This window comes from Somniosus microcephalus, chromosome 26 (genome assembly GCF_052327205.1).
Source record: "Somniosus microcephalus isolate GS21.2 chromosome 26, FLI_Smic_1.0, whole genome shotgun sequence".
In the NCBI taxonomy this organism is placed as follows: Eukaryota; Metazoa; Chordata; class Chondrichthyes; order Squaliformes; family Somniosidae; genus Somniosus; species Somniosus microcephalus.
In genome coordinates, this window is record NC_141012.1 from 53,766,212 (window position 1) to 53,787,856 (window position 21,645).

At 45.2% G+C, this 21,645-nt stretch overlaps 1 protein-coding gene across 3 annotated transcripts in view; it reads left to right on the top strand.

Annotated features, from left to right (window-relative positions):
* The window catches only part of aplp2 (amyloid beta (A4) precursor-like protein 2), a 220,011-nt gene that overhangs the window by 143,454 nt on the left and 54,912 nt on the right, over window positions 1–21,645 (top strand). For all 3 annotated transcript variants that reach the window (XM_085968197.1, XM_085968198.1, XM_085968199.1), the window contains exons 5-6: window positions 4,009–4,196; window positions 14,417–14,592. In XM_085968197.1, coding sequence (XP_085824323.1) covers window positions 4,009–4,196; window positions 14,417–14,592 — 364 coding nt within the window. The remainder of the gene's footprint in view (window positions 1–4,008; window positions 4,197–14,416; window positions 14,593–21,645) is intronic.

Genomic DNA, 21,645 nt, shown 5'->3' on the forward strand with positions numbered 1-21,645 from the left:
AAAAAAAATTTCACTGAGTTGTTGGGATCTGGAAAGCTCTACTTGAAAAGGTGGTGGAAGTCGATTCCATAAATAATTTTAAAAGGGAGATGGACAGGGACTTGAGGATGAGGAACTTACAGGGTTACGGACAAAAAGCGGGGATGTGGGACTGAGCCAGCATAGACACAACGGGCCGAATGGCCTCATTCCGTGCTGTAAGTTTCGATGATTTTAACAGTGTAGGAGGCTGAGGTCAGAGCGGGATAGAGAATTAAAATGACAAGCGACCGGGAGCTCAGGGTCACGCATGCGGACTGAATGGAGGTGTTCAGCAAAGTGATCAACCAATCTGCGTTTGGTCTCCCCAATATACAGGCGACCGTATTGTGAACACCGAATACATTATACTAAATTGAAAAGTGCAAATCACTGTTTAACTGGAAGGAGTGTTTGGGGCCCTGGATCATGGGAAGGGAGGAGGTCAAAGCGCAGGTGTTGCATCTCCTGCGCTTGCATGGGAAAAGGAGCGGGTGTTGGGTGCTATTGAAGAGTGGATCAGGGTGTCACAGAGGGATTTGTCCTTTTGTAATGTTGAAAGTGGAGGGGAAGATGTGTTTGGTGGTGGGATCACGCTGGAGATGGTGGAAATGGCGGAGGATGATCCGTTGAATGTGGAGGCTGGTGAGGTGGAAGGTGAGGACAAGGGGAAACCTGTTGTGGTTCTGGGAAGGGGTGAGGGCAGAATTGCAGGAAATGGGGTGCTCATGTGTGAGGACTGTTGCCTTCATTACTCCACACTTTCTCTCACTTTTCCCCCTCATTTCCTGCAAGCAGTAACTTGTGTTGGACACACTGGGGAAGTGGCCATTCTCGATGTGTGAGCCCAGATGTTGCATGTCGGAAGACTGTTGAACCCTGATCCTGTGCAAATGCTCTCCCGCAGAAACCCTGGGGAATATTTCTCTCCGTGACCGGTTCTGCCCCAGTGCTACTTGGGCAAATATCAGCCCACACTGTGGACCAGTGATCGAAGCTGTCGCTTCCTGAACTGTCCGGCACAGTTCCACACCATGTGGCGATTCCTCTCATTTCTAAGAAATTGTCCAGTGATTCAAGATAAAATCTTGAGACAGTGAGAGCATGCCTATCAAAAACTTTATCAGCTGCAGGTTAGTTTTATCTCAACTGAAGAGGATAACTTTCAGCCATAAAAATGTCAACTTTTACTCCTGTTATCTCGTCTCCAAGAATGATGGACTGCTTTGTCAGAAGGGGATGGTACAAGATGGTCATGTTCATAGAGTCATAGAGTCATAGAGTAATACAGCACGGATAGAGGCCCTTCGGCCCATCGTGTCCATGCCGGCCATCAAGCCCTGTCTAATCTAATCCCATATTCCAGCATTTGGCCCGTAGCCTTGTATGCTATGGCATTTCAAATGCTCATCCAAATGCTTCTTAAATGTTGTGAGGGTTTCTGCCTCCACAACCCTTTCAGGCAGTGAGTTCCAGACTCCAACCACCCTCTGGGTGAAAAAATTCTTTCTCAAATCCCCTCTAAACCTCCCGCCCTTTACCTTGAATCTATGCCCCCTAGTTATTGACCCCTCTACTAAGGGGAAAAGCTCCTCAGCATCCATCCTATCCATGCCCCTCACAATTTTGTACACCTCAATCATGTCCCCCCTCAGCCTCCTCTGCTCCAAGGAAAACAAACCCAATCTGCCCAGTCTCTCTTCATAGCTGAAGCGCTCCAGCCCTGGTAACATCCTGGTGAACCTCCTCTGCACCCTCTCTAACGCGATCACATCTTTCCTGTAGTGTGGCGACCAGAACTGCACACAGTATTCCAGCTGTGGCCTAACCAGTGTTTTATACAGCTCCATCATAACCTCCTTGCTCTTATATTCTATGCCTCGGCTAATGAAGGCAAGTATCCCATATGCCTTTTTTACCACCTTATCCACCTGTTCCGCCGCCTTCAGGGATCTGTGTACCTGCACACCCAGATCCCTCTGACCCTCCGTCTTGCCTAGGGTCTTTCCCTTCATTGTGTATTCCCTTGCCTTGTTAGACCCCCCAAAGTGCATCACCTCGCACTTTTCCGGGTTAAATTCCATTTGCCACTGTTCCGCCCATCTGACCAACCCATCTATATCGTTCTGCAGACTGAGGCTACCCTCCTCGCTATTTACCACCCTACCAATTTTAGTATCATCCGCGAATTTACTGATCATACCCTTTACATTCATATCCAAGTCATTAATGTAGACCACAAACAGCAAGGGACCCAGCACCGATCCCTGTGGTACCCCACTGGCCACAGGTTTCCAGTCACAAAAACAACCTTCGACCATCACCCTCTGCCTTCTGCCACTAAGCCAGTTTTGTATCCAATGTGCCAAGGCACCCTGGATTCCATGGGCTCTTACCTTCTTGACCAGTCTCCTGTGCGGGACTTTATCGAAGGCCTTACTGAAATCCATGTATACCACATCCACTGCGTTACCCTCATCCACACACCTAGTCACCCCCTCAAAAAATTCAATCAAATTAGTCAGACATGATCTTCCCTTGACAAAGCCATGTTGACTATCCCTGATTAATCCTTGCCTCTCCAAGTGGAGACAAATTTTGTCCCTCAGGATTTTTTCCAGTAATTTTCCTACCACTGATGTTAGGCTCACTGGCCTGTAGTTCCCCGGTTTTTCCCTACTACCCTTCTTGAATAATGGTACGACATTAGCGGTTCTCCAGTCCTCTGGCACATCCCCTGTGGCCAGAGAGGTCCTGAATATATGTGTTAGAGCCCCCGCAATCTCCTCCTTTGCCTCACACAGCAGCCTGGGGTACATTTCATCCGGGCCTGGGGATTTATCCATTTTTAGGCCAGCTAAAACCGCCAATACCTCCTCCCTCTCGATGTTAATATGTTCGAGCATATCACAGTCCCCCCGCCCTATTTCTATGTCTACATCGTCCTTCTCCATAGTGAAAACAGATGCAAAAAATTCATTTAGAACCCCTCCTACATCTTCCGGCTCCACACACAGATTGCCACTTTTGTCCCTAATGGGCCCTATTTTTTCCCTAGTTATCCTTTTACCCTTAATATACTAGTCATTCAGACTAGGTGACCAGCGAGCAGCAGTGCGCCACAAGGATGAATACTTTCTGTAGGAGATGAGTTACCACTGAAGGTGACTGGCGTAACTGAGAGGAAGTAACTGCTGCCATTGCCTTGTCCAATCCCACCTGAATTCGCCGCTCCATAATATTGTCAGCAGTGGCAGCCTTGATTGGACATGAATTGTATCCACACCGTTGGCTTCTATGAGCTTCCTCTGCACACTGCAGGAACAGCAATTCAGCAGTCTGAGCATTCTTCAACCAAGAGAAATCACAACTGGAGCCACAGACAACTCTAGGTATTGTCCTGCTTTGATGGTCTTCAATGCTGAGAAAACGACATCACTAACCCAGTGAAGGATTGACTTGCCTAACTCTGAAAGCGCTCCTTTTCCAGCTATAAAGCTCTCTGGCTTGGCAATCACGTTCAGTTTATACTCTGTCAAACAGCTATCCGAGATGGTTAGAAAAGCTGATAAACGAGTCTGTGTGGAGGTGAGTGAGATAAATGAGTTGTTGATGGCAGGTGTTGCCATGTCAAGTTGAACTGCACAGTGCTCGAGTGACCGTGCTTGAAAACAGCAGTACCAGTGGTTGTCTCTCTGAAGACTGACTGTGCGTGGTGTTTATATATTCTTGGGCCAGAATTCCATCCCGGTGCTGTGTGCGGGATAGACGTCAGCAAAGTGTCAGGTGGCAGAATGCTGCTAACATCAACTGATCACCTCTTTCCATCTGCCAACGTTTGTTGCTTTGTTAAAATTTTGGTGACTTGTATGAGTTATTACTGAGTAATTACTTATCAACACCTCATTATCTAGTTGGACGAATGGTATTTGTATTTTCCGATGGTCCTTGGGCCTGAAGGTTCATTATCTTCCCTCTGTCGTGTTTCAGGCTTGTGCTGCTGAGTCTATGATTCTCCACACCTATGGAATGTTGCTTCCATGTGGCATCAACAGGTTCCACGGCACCGAGTACGTTTGCTGCCCCAAAAACAAAATTGATGATGTGAGCTCCGAAGAGTCTGATCTTCAGAATGTGGATGAAGATGAAGATGAAGAGGATGAGATTGCTGATGCAAGGTACCGCGTTGCGCTTTATTAAAAAAAAAAAAAAATTGTTTTTTAAATTTGAGTTTTTGGAGAGGCCAGGGCTGTAGTTCAGGAGAGTGATCCATTTAGTTCCTGCATAATGTATTCTATTGGTCGCTGTTAAAATTTGGATCACTTGCTGTGTTATAAGAACATAACATAAGAACTAAGAGCAGGAATAGGCCATTCGGCCCCTCGAGCCTGCTCTGCTATTCACTAAGATCATGGCTGATCTGATCTTGGCCTCAACTCCACCTTTTTGTCTGTCCCCCATCACCCTTGATTCCCCAGTAGTTCAAAAATCTGTCCATCTCAGCCTTGAATATATTCAATGACTCAGCCTCCACAGCTCTCTATGGTAGAAAATTCCAAAGATTCACGACCCGCTGAGACGAAATTCCTGCTCATCTCCGTCTTAAACTATGCCCCATAGCTCTAGATTCCCTCACGAGGGGAAACATCCTCTCAGCATCTACTTTTTTAAGCCCCTCAGAATCTTATATTTCAATAAGATCACCTCTCATTCTTCTAAACTCCAATGAGTATAGGCTCAACCTTTCCTCATAAGACAACCCCTTCATCCCAGGAATCAACCCCGTGAACCTTCTCTGAACTGCCTCCAATGTAAGTATATCCCTCCTTAAATAAGGAGACCAAAACTGTACGCAGTACTGGAGGTGCGGTCTCACTAGTACCCTGTATAGTTGTATAAAGACTTCCCTACTTTTATACTCCATCCCCCTTGCAATAAAGGCCGACATTCCATTTGCCTTCCTAATTACTTGCTGTACCTGCATGCTAACTTCTTGTGTTTCGTGTACGTGGACACCCAGATCCCTCTGTACCGCAGCATTCTGCAGTCTCTCTCCATTTAAATAATATTTTGCTTTTCTATTCTTCCTACCAAAGTGGATAACCTCACATTTTCCCACATTATACTCCATCTGCCAAATTTTTGGCCACTCGCTTATCCTATCTATATCCCTTTGCAGACTCTGTGTCCTCATCACAACTTGCTTTCCCACCTATCTTTGTACTGTCAGCAAATTTGGCTTCAGTGCACTCTGTCCCTTCATCCAAGTCATGAATATAAATTGTAAATAGTTGAGGCCCCAGCACTGATCCCTGTGGCACCCTGCTAGTTACAGTTTGCCAACCTGAAAATGACCCATTTATCCCGACTCTGTTTTCTGTTAGTTAGCCAATCCTCTATCCATGCTAATATATTACCCCCAACACCGTGAGCTCTTATCTTGTGCAGTAACCTTTTATGTGGCACCTTATCGCATGCCTTTTGGAAATCCAAATACACTACATCTACTGGTTCCCCTTTATTCGCACTGCTCGTTACATCCTCAAAGAACTCTAGTAAATTTGTCAAACATGATTTCCCTTTCATAAAACCATGTTGACTCTGCTTGATTGTATTGGCCCAGAAATTCGGGTCGGGGGCTTCCCGCGGGTGTAAGCCCCCGACCTGCACTTAGCTTGCACGCCGGCAGTTGAGCTGTAGGGCCTGGCCCAGCTGCCGGCGCGCTGTGCTTGCGTGTCCCAGGGGCGTAGTTAGTGCGATGCGTCCCCTGGGATCACGTGAGCCATGGACAGCCAATCGGAGGAGGGAAAAGCCCATTCATAAAATTGACAGGCAGACCTGTCAAAACTTATACTGTGGGCCCCAAAATAGCAGTAAACCTTCAAATAATTTTTTTTTTAAATCACACTTTTTAAATAAACTATAAATTACATTAAATAACTATTTTAAACAATTTAAATTTTTGAAAAAAATAATTTTATATTCCAACGGGGCTAAAAATAAACTTACCTTGCTTTAAAGTATTTAAAAATAATAAACCTGTGGGGAAAAAATGTTTTAATTTTAATTAATTGACCACTTACCTTGCAAAAAGCAGGCCTTATGCCTGCTTTTTAAATGTGTAAATCCTGCAGGCTTGCCCTCCCAGGAAAACCTGTTTTAAAAAAAAAAAACCTAAGTTCAAAGTGCACGCGCAGCCTCTCCGCGTGCGTTCGACCTCTGAACCCCTTCATTCAGAGGATCGGAAGTGCCGGTTTCCCGCGCATGCGTGGTGCATGCAGAAAACCGGCACTTCCATTCGGCCTATGGGTGAGTACCCCGTGCGTACCCGCCCGTGGAGACCCGAATTTCTGGGCCATTATGATTTTCTAAATGTCCTGCTCTTACTGCCTTAATAATGGATTCCAGAATTTTCCCAATGACTGATGTTAGGCTAACTGGCCTATAGTTTCCTGCTTTCTGTCTCTCTCCTTTCTTGAATATGGGCGTTACGTTTGCGGTTTTCCAATCCGCGGGGACCTCTCCAGAATCCAGGAAATTTTAGTAGATTACAACCAATGCATCCACTATCTCTGCAGCCACTTAGTTCAAGACTCTAGGATGCAGGCCATCAGGTCCAGGGGACTTGTCAGCCTTTAGTCCCATTAGTTTGCCTCGTACTTTTTCTCCCGTGATAGTGATTGTTTTAAGTTCCTCCCTCCCTTTTGCCCCTTGATTATCTACTATTATTGGGATGCTTTGAGTGTCTTCTACTGCGAGGATAGATACAAAATATTTGTTCAAAGTCTCTGCCATTTCCTTGTTTCCCATTATTAATTCCCCAGTCTTGTCCGCTATGGGACCAACGTTTACTTTAGCTACTCTCTTTATACTGTCTGTTTTTATATTTCTTGCTAGTTTACTCTCAATCTATTTTTTCCCTCTTTTATTTTTTCGTCATCCTTTGCTAGCTTCTAAAAATTTCTAATCTCTGGCCTAATACTAATCTTCGCAACATTGTATGCATTTTCTTTCAATTTGATACCATCCTTAACTTCCTTAATTAGCCATGGATGGTTCATCCTTCTAGTAGTCTTTCTTTCTCACTGGAATATATCTTTGTTGAGTGTTATGAAATATCTCCTTAAATGCCTGCCACTGCTTATCTACCATCTTTCCTTTTAATCTATTTTCCCAGTCCACTTTAGCCACTCTGTCTTCATACCCTTGTAATTGCCTTTATTTAAGTTTAAGACACTAGTTTCAGATCCACGTTTCTCACCCTCAAACTGAATGTGAAATTCTATCATGTTATGATTGCTCTTCCCTAGAGGATCCTTTACTATGACATCATTAATTAACCCTGTCTCATTACACATTATCAGATCCTGTTCCCTGGTTGGTTCCACAACGTATTGTTCTAAGAAACTGTCCTGAATACACTCTATGACTCATCCTCAAGGCTACCTTTGACAATTTGATTTGTCCAATCTATATGAAGATTAAAATCGCCCACAATTATTGCAGTACCTTTCTTACAAGCCCCCATTATTTCTTGATTTATACTCAGTCCCAGTGTAGCTACTGTTAGGGGGCCTATAGACTACTCCCACCAGTGACTTCTTTCCTTTACTATTTCTTATCTCCACTCAAACTGATTCTACATCTTGATCTTCCGAGCCGAGATCATTTCTCACTACTGTACTGATCTCATCCTTTATTCCCAGAGCTACCCCCCACCTCCTTTTCCTTTCTGCCTATCCTTCCGAAATGTCAAATACCCCATTATATACAGTTCCCAGCCTTGGTCACCTTGCAACCACGTCTGTGTAATGGCAATCAGATCATAGCCATTTATTTACATTATTGAGTTTCTTATTAATGTTTGTCAGTCTGACGGTATTTGTATTTTAAACAAAAAGTCAAGGACGTTCATCAAGTGAAATCTGCCCCTTCTGAAACTGGCCCTTTTGATAATTGTCTATAGGGAAATAATAGAAAGTGTTTCCAAATCTATTCTGCCAGTTACTGATATAAGACTATTAGATCTGTGGGCTCTCTGTCTCTCAACTGTTTTCAGGTTGAAAGCCTTGATGCAGGTGTAATCTGTACGTTCATTTTTATAGTACAGCAAAATATTGGGCCCTGAATATGATGGACACCATCTTGCCAGGCTTTCTGCATGTAGTAAAATTAACATGCACGCATATTTTAGAAAAAAAATTAAAGTTTAAAAAAAGTGATTGCACATTTTCAGAGTGCGTGCGACATTGCAAATTATACAGCACCTGTACATATGTGTAATGAAACTCTTCCATGGCTTTATACATTATTCATTGGCAGCGTCCGCATTCAACTTTGACCGGAGGCTTGGGATAGGCGGGAAGGACACTCCCAGGTTGCTGTTCATTTTAGGGCTGTATAGAAAGGTGTTGGGGTCTCTCTCGTTGGTTGGTCTTCGACTCCGTGGTTGAAAAGGGTCATGGAAGGTCTGTAGTGCAGCAGTAGATTGCGCCTGAACGGAAATGCTTATATTTCCTAGTGGCTTCCTACCTTCAGACACCACTTGCTCAGACTGACCGATGTCACAAGGGTGCTATGTCTGTCTGTCTTGTTTATGAATGGTATTTGCAGATATAGCTAGGAGCAAGAGCTTGTCCAAGTAGGTATGAAGATGGGTTTGCAGACAGGGTATCAACAGATTGCAGAGCTATTGTGCGTCATCTTATCTGTTTGTAATGCTCGCAGCATCTGCTATCCCTTCATGTTGATCAGTGGTATCTGGCCAAATCTCATCACCTGCTTACTGGACCCCAAACCAAGCTGGTGAGACGTCCAGATAAGTAGAGATTCTGTTGGACATAGGGTGCACACAAACTTCCTGTAGGGACACATCCCACTTAACTAAGCCGAGGGAACTTTGGTGTGGGTTCTAAACATGTGAACATAGAAAAATGAAGGACTGAAAAAGACCAGCTGGTCCAACAAGCTTGTCTCGCACTGTTATGGTGCAACTTGTACACACCATGACCCTCATCCACCCCCCCACAATATCACCAACCAGCCACACAATCTCCTGGAAGAGGCTAAAAAAAAAAGGGTAAAACCTAAATCCAACTTAGGGTGAAAAAAAAGTCTGGGAAATTTCTCTGACCCCCGGAGGTGATCAAGCATGTTTCAGGAGACCAGAGTGACTGGGAGACATCTCCCCCCAATACCCATCTACCTTCTATACATAGTGATGTCAGGAACTCTGGAACTCACTCAGCTCCCCAATGAATGTTTGCAATGAAGCCATACTTGCTGAATGAGCCAGCAACTTGTTCCATCGGTCAATGATTCTTTGAAAAGAAATACCTCCTGCTATCGAACCTAGTTCTGTGCTTATGTAACTGATACTCATGTCCCCAGTCCTCCCAAACCTATCTATAACTTAAATATATACAGGGGCTGAATGTAATCTCTTTTTTTTAAAACCTCATTCAAATCTTTTGCGCTTTTCGAGAATAAAAAGCTGCAGCTCTTCAAGTCTATTGTGATAAGAGCCTTTAAACGAGCTATCAATCTAGGGCTTCTTATTCACCCACAATACAGCAGACCAGACCGGGCACAGTTCCAAATGTGGCCTAACCAAGATCTTGTACAAGGACAGTATAGTATTTTTTGTTTAGCAATTAATTGTCATAGCAATACATTCTAGCACTCTTTGCTTTTGCAAGTACTGGTTGTGGACCTACAGAGATTCATGTACTACAACGCCCAGCTCTTTCTCCCACTCAACAGCCTTAAGCTCGCAACTCTGCATGCTGTACGCATGCTTGGCGTTGGCTCTTCTAGACGTGGGTTCATTTTCCCCATCACATCTAAATCTGCCTGTCATCTATTTTTTCTCATCTAAGATCCTAACACCTGCACAATTCTTAGCATCATCCACGAACTTGCAGATCGTTTCCTTGACAACTTCTTCAGATCACTGATGAAGGTGAAATGCAGCAGTCCCAACACCGATCCCCACTAGTAACTGGCCCCACGGAGAACCATTACCATTAATAACAACTTTCTGTCTATGGGAATCCAGTTAATTCCTTATCCCAGCCAAAATTTGGCAGCTTATCTCACAGGACTCAATCTAATGAAGTAGCCTATTGAGTGGCGACTGTCAAAAGGCTTTATGAAAATCAAGATATACCGTGTCAATCGGGCTACCTATATCCATCAACTAATAACATGCTCAGGCAGTTCAACCAGATTGGCGAGATGTGCCCTCTTCCAGAACCCTTTAATAATGCATTCTCTGTCAAGGTGGTCATTCCAATGATCTCGAGCAACTTATCTCCAACCTCAGTGAAGCTAATGAGCCTGTAACTTGCTAGTTCTGACTTACTATTCTTTTAAATATTGGTACCACATGGACCTGTCTCCAGTTCATGGGAACAATCCCAGACCCTAGTGAGCTGTGAACGCAGGGCTCGCAGAGCACAACTCCCATTTTTTGTAGCAGCCCTTGGTGAATGCTGTCAGGACCAGTAGCCTGATCTGTTTTGAGATCCTTATTCTAGCCCGGATCATATCCGCATTCACTTTGACTCTCAACTTGAGCATCAACCCTACAATGTACAGGAAACTCTTTTTATCCGGGACCGGCGTGGTGCCGGTTGATCAAAAAGTCCAGATTAGAGAGGTATACTTACCAAGGTACGAGAGCCCCGTACACGGCCACAGGTGCAGGAACCCCGGTTACACGGCCACTAATATATAGTAAAACTTACCTGAACCTACTCCTGAATTTTGCCGGTGAAGGGAGATTTCCAGATATTTAGGTGCCGGTTAAAAGGGAGTTTCCTGCATTGCTAACTAAACATCATCTTCTGTTGTGAATACTAATGTAAAATTAGAATTTAAAACCTTTGCGATGTCCTAGGAGTCTATCTGACCCTGCCCTGAGGAATCCTTCAGTGGTTCTATACAGTCCTCAATGGTCATCTGATTGCTAACATGATTGAGCAAGACCTTGGTATTGCTACCACATCTATTCCCCAACATCTGCTCCAGTGTCTATTTGGTTGCTCTGACGGCAGCTTTTGTTGCCTTTAGCTGAGCTTAATACCTATCCTGTTCTCCTGGGAACTTTTTAATAAACCTGTAAGTATTGTCTGATTTTTTTTCCTTGTACTTGACCCATTAGCCAGTTTTACTTTATTTTGCCATGTGCCTTTCTTTTAACTCCAGTGACGTACATGGCTTCCTTTTAAATGAGGATGGTTTTGAAGGTATTTTTCCCTTTTTTTTTTTCTTTGTGTTTGTGCAGCCCTACTGTGCAGGGACATTACCATCAACCTGATTTAAGTCTTCTGCCAGCTTTGTGAATCTACAACAACAACTTTCATTTATATAGCGCCTTTAATGTAGTAAAACGTCCCAAGGCGCTTCACAGGAGCATTATCAAACAAAATTTGACACCGAGCCACATAAGGAGAAATTAGGACAGATGAGGAGGTAGGTTTTAAGGAGCGTCTTAAAGGAGGAAAGAGAGGCGGCGAGGTTTAGGGAGGGAATTCCAGACCTTAGGGCCTTGCAGCTGAAGGCACAGCCAACAATGGTTGAGCGATTAAAATCGGGGATGCTCACGAGGCAAGAATTGGAGGTGCGCAGATATCTGAGGGTTGTGGGGCTGGGGGAGATGACAGATAGGGAGGGGCGAGGCCATGGAGGGATTTGAAAACAAGGATGAGAATTTTGAAATCGAGGCGTTGCTTAACCAGGAGCCAATGTAGGTCAGCGAGCACAGGGGTGATGGGTGAACGGGGGGACTTGGTGCGAGTTACGACACGGGAGAGTTTTGGATGACTTTTAAGTTTACGGACAGTAAAACCTGGGAGGCCGGCCAGGAGTGCGTTGGAATAGTCAAGTCTGGAGGTAACAAAGACATGGATGAGGGTTTCAGCAGCTGATGAGCTGAGGCAGGGGTGGAGTCTGGCGATGTCCAGAGGTGGAAATAGGCTATTTTAGTGATGGCGTGGATATGTGTTCGAAAGGTCATTTCGGCGTCAAATATGACACCAAGGTTGCAAACAGTCTGGTTGAGCCTCGCAGTTGCCAGGGAGAGGGATGGCGTTTGTGGCAGGGACCGAAGACGAAAGCTTCCGTTTCCAATATTTTGTTGAAGGAAATTTCAACTGGATATTGGACCCAGCAGTCTGACAATTTAGAGAAAGTGGAGGGGTTGAGAGAGGTGGTGGTGAGGTAGAGCTGGGTGTCGTCAGTGTACATGTGGAAACTGACGCTGTGTTTACAGATGATGTCGCCGAGGGGCAGCATGTAGATCAAAAATAGGAGGGGCAAAGGTAAGATCCAGCCTTCTTGAAATCTGGTTTCGCATAAAATCACGTTGAATCTAATAATGTTGTATTCCCCACATGGAGGTCTGATGTTACATCAGGATCACTGCTAAAAGCTAAATTCAGTTCCTGATTACCCCACGTTGCCTCACAAGGTAGATAAGATGAGGAAGAGTACTGCATCTTCGCTCGTGCTTTCAGATCTTGCCCATTTTGACAGAGCTATGTCGAAAACATTCTGGAAATCTAACTTCAACATGTCCACTTGGGCTGACACTTGCCCAAAAAAGGGTCAAGGTTATTAGCACTCCAGGCTTAGAGACCAGCTACCCGTTGTGGCTTGCAGAGTTTTGCAGATGAGTGGAAAGAACCCTGGGTCAGCTCCAGTGACAAGTCTATCAATCAAGGCTATCCAATTAATCATAAATAGTGCCCTGGAGCTTGACTTGCCTGTTGAATTATTGAGTCTGTTGTTAAGGATGAACTCCGTTCTGATCTATCATCAATCATGTCATCTCGGAGCCAGTTCAGCTCCCGAGAGCATCGCTCCTCTCTTCCTAAAGGAAGATGGTTACCAGCTGGTTGGGACACTTGATGAGCACGGATTTGAGTATTCATTAGGTGGAAGGTACCAGGAGCCGTTCCTATGTGTGGCATGATGAGCAGCACAACTCATCAGAAAATGAGAGTGCACTCCACCACCCTATTGGCTAGCCTACCCCATCGGCTGGTGGCTACACCAGTTAGGGGTGCAGAGCCTCAGCAGAATGCTTGGCTCTCTGTAACCGAACAATTGTTGGCTCCGAGCCATGCACATAGGAGTGCCCAGACTGCCAGTAACTGTCTTCCTATGCTGGAGTGTTTCCTCATGACCTTAATGATGGACCCCTGCCTTCAGCATGGTGAAATGACCTGCACAGTGACGTGTCAGTCACTCCAAGCCCAGTGCCATGCATCAGACCTGCTCATCACCAGCTGCGTAATACAGGTATTTGTACAAGGGTCTTTGGCAGAGATGTGCCCAGAGGTGTTGTTTCCAGCCTGAATGACCAGTGTCTGCGGACTGACGCCGCCTACCCCCACCTTCAGCTCTTTCCCCTCTTTTGCTGCAAATCCATTTCACAACTTTGGTCCTCAATCTCCCACTTGTGCTGAAGAAAGCTCTTTCCTTGCATGCTCAGTTCCAAACCATGAAGGGAAACTGCCTGGCCACAACTCTTGTATGTCAGCACATTCTGGAGAGAAGTGGAGAAAATTGGGAGGAAGAAACAAAAATACACGTGTTAAACTGAGTTAAGAAAACGAGAATTAATTAAATGTAATCAAACATGGCCATGCACATTGCATGCAGGGCAACAGAGGGAGACCATCAAACCTCACTGTGTACCAGCTGCCCCAGTAGCTTGCACTCCATTGACTAACTAGCTCTTTTCCACACCCCTCGCACCGTCCTCCCCCCTGTGCATTTATAAAATACCTCAACATTTAAATATCTCAAAACATTTCTCAGTGCATCACTTTGAAGTGCAATGATGGCTATTATGTAGGCAAAGGTATCCATATTTTGAAGTTTCCCAGAGTCATTTAATTAATGTGCAGGAGTGGAACTTGATGAGCAAAGTGGCATCGAACTACAAAAATAGAATCAGCGTAATGCTGACCTAGCTGGGTACCAGTTCTTGGAGAGATCAGCTTCTCGTTTGTAAGTAGGAGAACAGTGTAGCAGTTTGGCTCCAGTGATGCAGCCTGTGTAGTGCTGCTCCTCTCCCAGATGTTTTGGGATTTTATGGGGTAGGGAATGGGAAACGGGAGCGGGATTGAGCAATAGTCTGAGTGGAGACTTCAACCCAGTCCTGTGCCTTTGTGTAGATGCCACAATTGCATTAAACTAGCAATTGACAAATGGGAACCCTGTGGGCTGTATCAGCATGACTGAGTCACTAAAGCTCCTGCCTGTGGGCTTGTGGAGATCCCAGTCATAAAATGGGAAGTGGGATGGAATGGGGCTAAGCAATTTCACAACACTAATTTTTTCTAATGCCAGAAACATCTTTGTAACCATCCTGCACTAAATTGTTTAGCAAAGAGGAGTCCACTGAAACAGAGAAAGTTGCTGCTATGATGGAGGAGGATGATGATCATGAACTGGATTATGACTATGCTGAAGAAGATGATGATGTTGAATATTCTGATGACTGGGAGGAGGAAACCAGTGAGGAAGATTTGTACAAAAGGAACATTGTCAATGATGTGAAAGGTAATGGATGTATTAATCGTTGCGTAATGAAGCTATTGAGTGATACGATTCTTCACTGTAAACTGTATAGTGAGGCTGAAGTATGATGCGCTATTAATTACTCATAAAAGACGGAGAGTTAGGAGAGTAACTAAAAGGCTTTTATTAACAAAGAACAGAGCATGCCTCTCGTGGTTGACTGGTTTCCAAGAAGGCAGGGGGCTGCAGAGCAGTCACCTTTATACCTGGGTATGTGGGTGGAGCCAGGGGCGGAGCCAGCTGAGGCATGCATAGATACAACAGTGTGCAACAACAACGGTGAACAACAATAACAGTGGTTTACCACAAAGTACAAACATTGTTATGACAGCTTTCTCATTGAAGAAAAGAACAGATTATTCTTTCCTTTGTGTAGCAAGCTATAACTTCCACTTCTCTCCAATTTGCCCTTGTAGCAGGAATTGAACATTTTGGCAATGGGTCTTCACCCTGTGCCAGCAGTTTCTTTCATGAATTGCTGGGTGGAATGCATCTGCTATATATTTTGAGAATGTTAACCAGGATGGAAGTCCTTTGAGCCTTGGTTATGCAAGACCGAGCCTCTTAAGGAAAGCTTGCTTTGGTAGATGGATGTGGAGCCAACCTGGCAATCCAGCTGGATCAAACTGCAAAGCAGGACTTCATGTGCAGTGTGCTATACAGCTTTTTAAATGATGGAGAGGAGCAGGAACCCAGACTGTTTGCATTTTCTGCCCTCCTCTTGGGTGAATAAATTATCATGTGTGTTTGTGAGAGAGAGAAAGGCTGAGATGGACTCTGGGTGTATTGCACCCCAATTTGTGTGTCTTTGATACTGGTATCATCTGAAAATTTCAACACCACTCCCTCGAGGCCTATATCCAAATAACTGATGTACGCAGTGACTAGAAGTGAACCTTGTGGGGCACCACTACCCACGTGCAACCACTCTGGAAAAACTGCCCGATTCTCAGTTTTCTTTAAATAATTTTTAATCCAGTTTGTTCTCTTCTGCTAACTCTCAATCCTTTAATCTTCTCTAGTAATCTCATGGCACCTTGTCAAAGACTTTCCTAAAGTCCATGTACACCACATTCATTTAATTTCCCTATCCACTGTCTGTTATCTCCTCTACGAGTTCTGAGGTTTGTCAAGCTCAGTTGTCTCTTTTGAAATCTGTGCTGGCAACTTCTAACTATTTTCTTTTTAGCTAGACTTTGGTCCTGTGGCTCTCTCTGGGGTTTCCTGTCCTGTGTTTCACACTCTGGGGTTACCCTGTCCTGTGTTTGTTCTCTCTGGGTTACCCTGTCCTGTGTTTGCTCTCTGGGGTTACCCTGTCCTGTGTTTGTTCTCTCTGGGGTTACCCTGTCCTGTGTTTGTTCTCTCTGAGTTACCCTGTCCTGTGTTTGTTCTCTCTGGGTTACCCTGTCCTGTGTTTGTTCTCTCTGGGTTACCCTGTTCTGTGTTTCACACTCTGGGGTTACCCTGTCCTGTGTTTGCTCTCTCTGGGTTACCCTGTCCTGTGTTTCACACTCTGGGGTTACCCTGTCCTGTGTTTGCTCTCTCTGGGTTACCCTGTCCTGTGTTTCACACTCTGGGGTTACCCTGTCCTGTGTTTCTCTCTGGGGTTACCCTGTCCTGTGTTCTCTGGGGTTACCCTGTCCTGTGTTTCTCTCTCTGGGTTACCCTGTCCTGTGTTTGCTCTCTCTGGGGTTACCCTGTCTTGTGTTTGCTCTCTCTGGGGTTACCCTGTCCTGTGTTTCTCTCTCGGGTTACCCTGTCCTGTGTTTGCTCTCTCTGGGGTTACCCTGTCCTGTGTTTCTCTCTCGGGTTACCCTGTCCTGTGTTTGCTCTCTCTGGGGTTACCCTGTCCTGTGTTTCTCTCTCGGGTTACCCTGTCCTGTGTTTGCTCTCTCTGGGTTACCCTGTCCTGTGTTTGCTCTCTCTGGGTTACCCTGTCCTATGTTTCACACTCTGGGGTTACCCTGTCCTGTGTTTGCTCTCTCTGGGGTTACCCTGTCCTGTGTTTGCTCTCTCTGGGTTACCCTGTCCTGTGTTTGCTCTCTCTGGGTTACCCTGTCCTGTGTTTGCTCTCTCGGGTTACCCTGTCCTGTGTTTGCTCTCTCTGGGTTACCCTGTCCTGTGTTTGTTCTCTCTAGGGTTACCCTGTCCTGTGTTTGTTCTCTCTGGGGTTACCATGTCCTGTGTTTGTTCTCTCTGGGTTACCCTGTCCTGTGTTTGTTCTCTCTGGGGTTACCCTGTCCTGTGTTTGTTCTCTCTGGGGTTACCCTGTCCTGTGTTTGTTCTCTCTGGGTTACCCTGTCCTGTGTTTGCTCTCTCTGGGTTACCCTGTCCTGTGTTTGCTCTCTCGGGTTACCCTGTCCTGTGTTTGTTCTCTCTGGGTTACCCTGTCCTGTGTTTGCTCTCTCTGGGTTACCCTGTCCTGTGTTTCTCTCTGGGTTACCCTGTCCTGTGTTTGCTCTCTCTTGGGTTACCCTGTCCTGTGTTTGTTCTCTCGGGTTACCCTGTCCTGTGTTTGTTCTCTCGGGCTACCCTGTCCTGTGTTTGTTCTCTCGGGTTACCCTGTCCTGTGTTTCTCTCTCGGGTTACCCTGTCCTGTGTTTGCCCTTTCGGGTTACCCTGTCCTGTGTTTGCCCTCTCGGGTTACCCTGTCCTGTGTTTCTCTCTGGGGTTACCCTGTCCTGTGTTTGTTCTCTCTGGGTTACCCTGTCCTGTTTGCGCTCTCTCGGGTTACCCTGTCCTGTTTGCGCTCTCTCGGGTTACCCTGTCCTGTGTTTCTCTCGGGTTACCCTGTCCTGTGTTTCTCTCGGGTTACCCTGTCCTGTGTTTCTCTCGGGTTACCCTGTCCTGTGTTTCTCTCGGGTTACCCTGTCCTGTGTTTCTCTCGGGTTACCCTGTCCTGTGGTTCACTCTCTGGGTTTCCCTGTCCTGTGGTTCACTCTGGGTTTCCCTGTCCTGTGGTTCACTCTCTGGGTTTCCCTGTCCTGTGGTTCACTCTCTGGGTTTCCCTGTCCTGTGGTTCACTCTCTGGGTTTCCCTGTCCTGTGGTTCACTCTCTGGGTTTCCCTGTCCTGTGGTTCACTCTCTGGGTTTCCCTGTCCTGTGGTTCACTCTCTGGGTTTCCCTGTCCTGTGGTTCACTCTCTGGGTTTCCCTGTCCTGTGGTTCACTCTCTGGGTTTCCCTGTCCTGTGGTTCACTCTCTGGGTTTCCCTGTCCTGTGGTTCACTCTCTGGGTTTCCCTGTCCTGTGGTTCACTCTCTGGGTTTCCCTGTCCTGTGGTTCACTCTCTGGGTTTCCCTGTCCTGTGGTTCACTCTCTGGGTTTCCCTGTCCTGTGGTTCACTCTCTGGGTTTCCCTGTCCTGTGGTTCACTCTCTGGGTTTCCCCTGTCCAAAGTCACGGATGCGGATCCTGGCCTGGTACCAGTGGGCAGTCCAGTGTGCGATTACCTTGATGGAGCGCCTTTGACTGCGGGCAGTTTTACACTGGGTACATTCTCAAATGATGAACCGAGTCTTGTGATTCTCCACATTTGCATGCTAATCTAAACACCTCTTAAATCTAAAAGACATCTCGAAGGAAACTTTCTTTTTCCGCAAAATGATCAATGTTTCTGAAACTGGCCCATGGCTGAAGTGTTCCAGATTCACCAAAGGAATGAAATGGACTTTCAGTTGATGAGCATTTGCTTCAGCCAAGCTTTCTGTTTAACATTTTTAATATTTGTTCTTTTGTAACATTTAGTTGGGACAAGCAAAATATTTCACCTTCCAGTCTCACTGCATGTAGCTCAGGACCAGTCCTTCAGCTTCCACGACACAGTAATTCACTTTTCAAGGTCACCCAGCTTCTCTCCAATCTGTGCACAGGAGCATCACCGTCAACATATCTGATTATCTTTAATAACAGAAATCTCATGTTGGCTTAAACTCTAGAGATCACCTCCTACAAATAAAATGACCTTTTGCCTGTTGGTCAGCTGGGCATGTCGTGTGATCATAAAATCTCTCTACAGAAAGTACAAAAACATTGGTAAATTTAAAAGATGAGTCACCTGCTAGAGAAAGAAAGTCACCGAGCCCAGTGGAGATAGCATGGAGCCTGTGCTGGCCTCTGTCTACTTTCACCTTGATAGCGTGCCTTTGACTGCGGGTACAGTTTGTGGTGTACATCTCCAAATGATAAACTCAGCGACCCCGAATTTCCTGGATCGATCTTGTATAAAATTTACGCCAGTTTCTGTGTTGATCTTGCCGATGGGAACTCAGCTAAAACTTCCTGCCAGCTGTTTTGCCTACACTTGAATGTGTAAAGCAGCATAAATGCAATGCCAGCAGATGAGGATTTTATGCAGCAAGTTATGATGATCTGGAATGCTATAAACATATCGGTGTGGGCCAGATGACCGCCTTCTGCGCTGCATCATTCTATGACTCTGCCAATAGGGGTAATAGTGAGCGGCCTTCTGTCTTCTGCCCTAGCACTTTGGTTAAGTACAGTGCAAGTCTGAGTAAAAAAAATTCCAAAACAAATCGCTCATAAAGCTGCCATCAAACTGCAGAAATCTGTGTTATCCAGTCTGCACCTTAATATTTGGGTGTAAATCTACGCCAGTGTAAATTCAGAAAACTCGCTTGAGCTGGTGTTCTGCATGGGGGCGGGCGCAGGGTATCATCAGACGTATCTCGGAAGCGCTGGAAACAATCGAGGAAATTCATATGTAATGATGTTTCAATGTAAAACTGGCGTACATCAGTTGGACACACATTTCCCTCCAAAAATGGTGCTATGCCTCTCTTGTGCTGTACTTACACCTGAACTTTCTCTTGGGTTATCCTGTCCTGTGTTTGCACATACTGAGAAGATTGGCTTTTAAGATCCATCTTGGGAATCCGCCATTGGTGGATCTGTGGCGAAATGGAAACCAAAGTTTATATAGATGTGATTCAATTTTAAAAATCTTGCATCATTGCCTGTGGGGAGGGAGGGGCGGCGGCGCGGGACCAGGAGGGAGGGGGGGGACCGCCGGCGCGGGACCAGGAGGGGGGGCGCCGATGCGGGACCGGGAGGGAGGGATCCCATCCCCTGCCAGTATCCCATCCCACCGCCAGTATCCCACGCCCCCCGCCCAGTATCGCCCCGTCTGCCCCGCGCCCCCCCGGCCCCGTATCCCCCGCCCATCTCCCATTCTCCCTCTTAGGCTTTCCCCCTTGGCATGCTTTCTTCTCTCTCCGGCTTCCTGAAGGGATGATTACTAGTCCTAGCCCTTTTCGGGCTACCCCAGATCAGGCGTATTCCCCAGACGTTCACCTTCAACTAAAGTAAGAGATAGCCGAATTCTATAAGACGCTTAATTGGGCCTAAAGGTCCAGGCTATTTCTCTCTGAAGGAAAGGGACGATGTAAAGATGTTACCATCCTCCAGATAGCACTTTTAATAAGTTTAACTAGACTGTAACCTTCCGGATATTATATGGGTCCGGAAAACTGCCCCAGAATTCTGCAACTCCTTACAAAAGAGTGTACAGAAATTGAGTTCACGAGTTTGATACAGAAATACTACTTGAGACAATTCTAAAAATATATAGATTTATTTAAGAGCTGACATAAAGTTGCAATTGTATCAACAGCTGTTAACTGTAACAGTTCAAAATACAAATAGCTTACATTTCTTATTCTCAGAGATCCTTATTCTCAAATCTTAACTTCGTACATTTTTACATTTCTATTATTCTTAATCCAGAATATCCACCAAAATCAAATAAGAATACCTTTTTGATCCCTGAGACTCAGTTAAAAACTTAGAGCATGCCTCTGAAGTTAAGAATCGCGTGCCCTTTCCAGCGACTTCTGACTCCATCTGAAAACCTCTATTTTTATACCTTTTTTGTTAGTGGTTTATCCTTTGAAGTTTTCTGCTGATGTAAGCTAATTATCTCGAGTCATCTTCTGTTGAATTCTTTTCTATTCTTACTGCCAGTTCAACTGTTAGCTTGCAGACTTCTGTCTGTTGTGTTCCAAAAACTTATCATAAAATGGCTACAACAGATTTATCTCTGATGTCATTCTTATCGAAGGACTTCCATTCAGTTCTTAATATTGGCTTAACTGGTTATAATCAGACGTCGTGACTCCTATGTGTTCCAAGTTCAACACAAACACAATGTGATTGCTTGGTGTATCTATTGAAGTCATATCTACAAAGTCTTCTGTAGGTATCATACTTACATGCAAGTCAAAACCACTTCATCTAGGGTGTTCTTTGCATTTCTTAGCTACTTCAATTGATTGCATATATAATCGTGTTTCCTGTTTCTCATTTGATGTTACTTTTACGAAGGCACATGGTTTTTTAATATTCTGTGTTCCTGTTCGAAGTGTAAGTTTTTAACACTTTACTTGGGCATTGCTATTGTGTTGGTTCCAAACCGCAGACATTCTGGAAGCTGCAACTTGCTTTTTCAATAGGACCTTTGTCTCAGTATTAACAATCAATTCCCATTTCAAAAGCTTGTGCGGTGTTTTACAGTTAGCACTTCATCTTCTCTCTAAAGCCTGTATTGACAGCCTGTGTTACTGAGGCTTTCCAGAATTTTAAACACAGTATGTCATGTATTAATAAAGTCGAAATTCCGTTCATAGGATGGTGTATCTCTTGGACTATGGCTATTTCCTTTACATCCCATGCCGCCCCCCAACCTCCCATATCCTGTACTTGCCCTGCTGCTTTCTCTGAAGTGTAACTTGCGTGATTATCATTTTTAAAAAATTGAATTGCCAAAAGTCTGAATGCATTAAACATAGAAGTTAACTGCAATTAATTGACAGCATAACATGAGGTCAGCTGGTCGTAGTTAAAATTACCACCCATCTCCAACCTCCCTTTTCCAAAGTCCTTCAACGTTTTGTTGCTTCCCAAATCCGTGCCCTCCTTTCCCGCAACTCCATGTTTGAACCCTTCCAATAAGGTTTCCGCCCCGCCACAATACTGAAATGGCCCTTATTGAAGTCACAAATGACATCGTATGCAACTGTG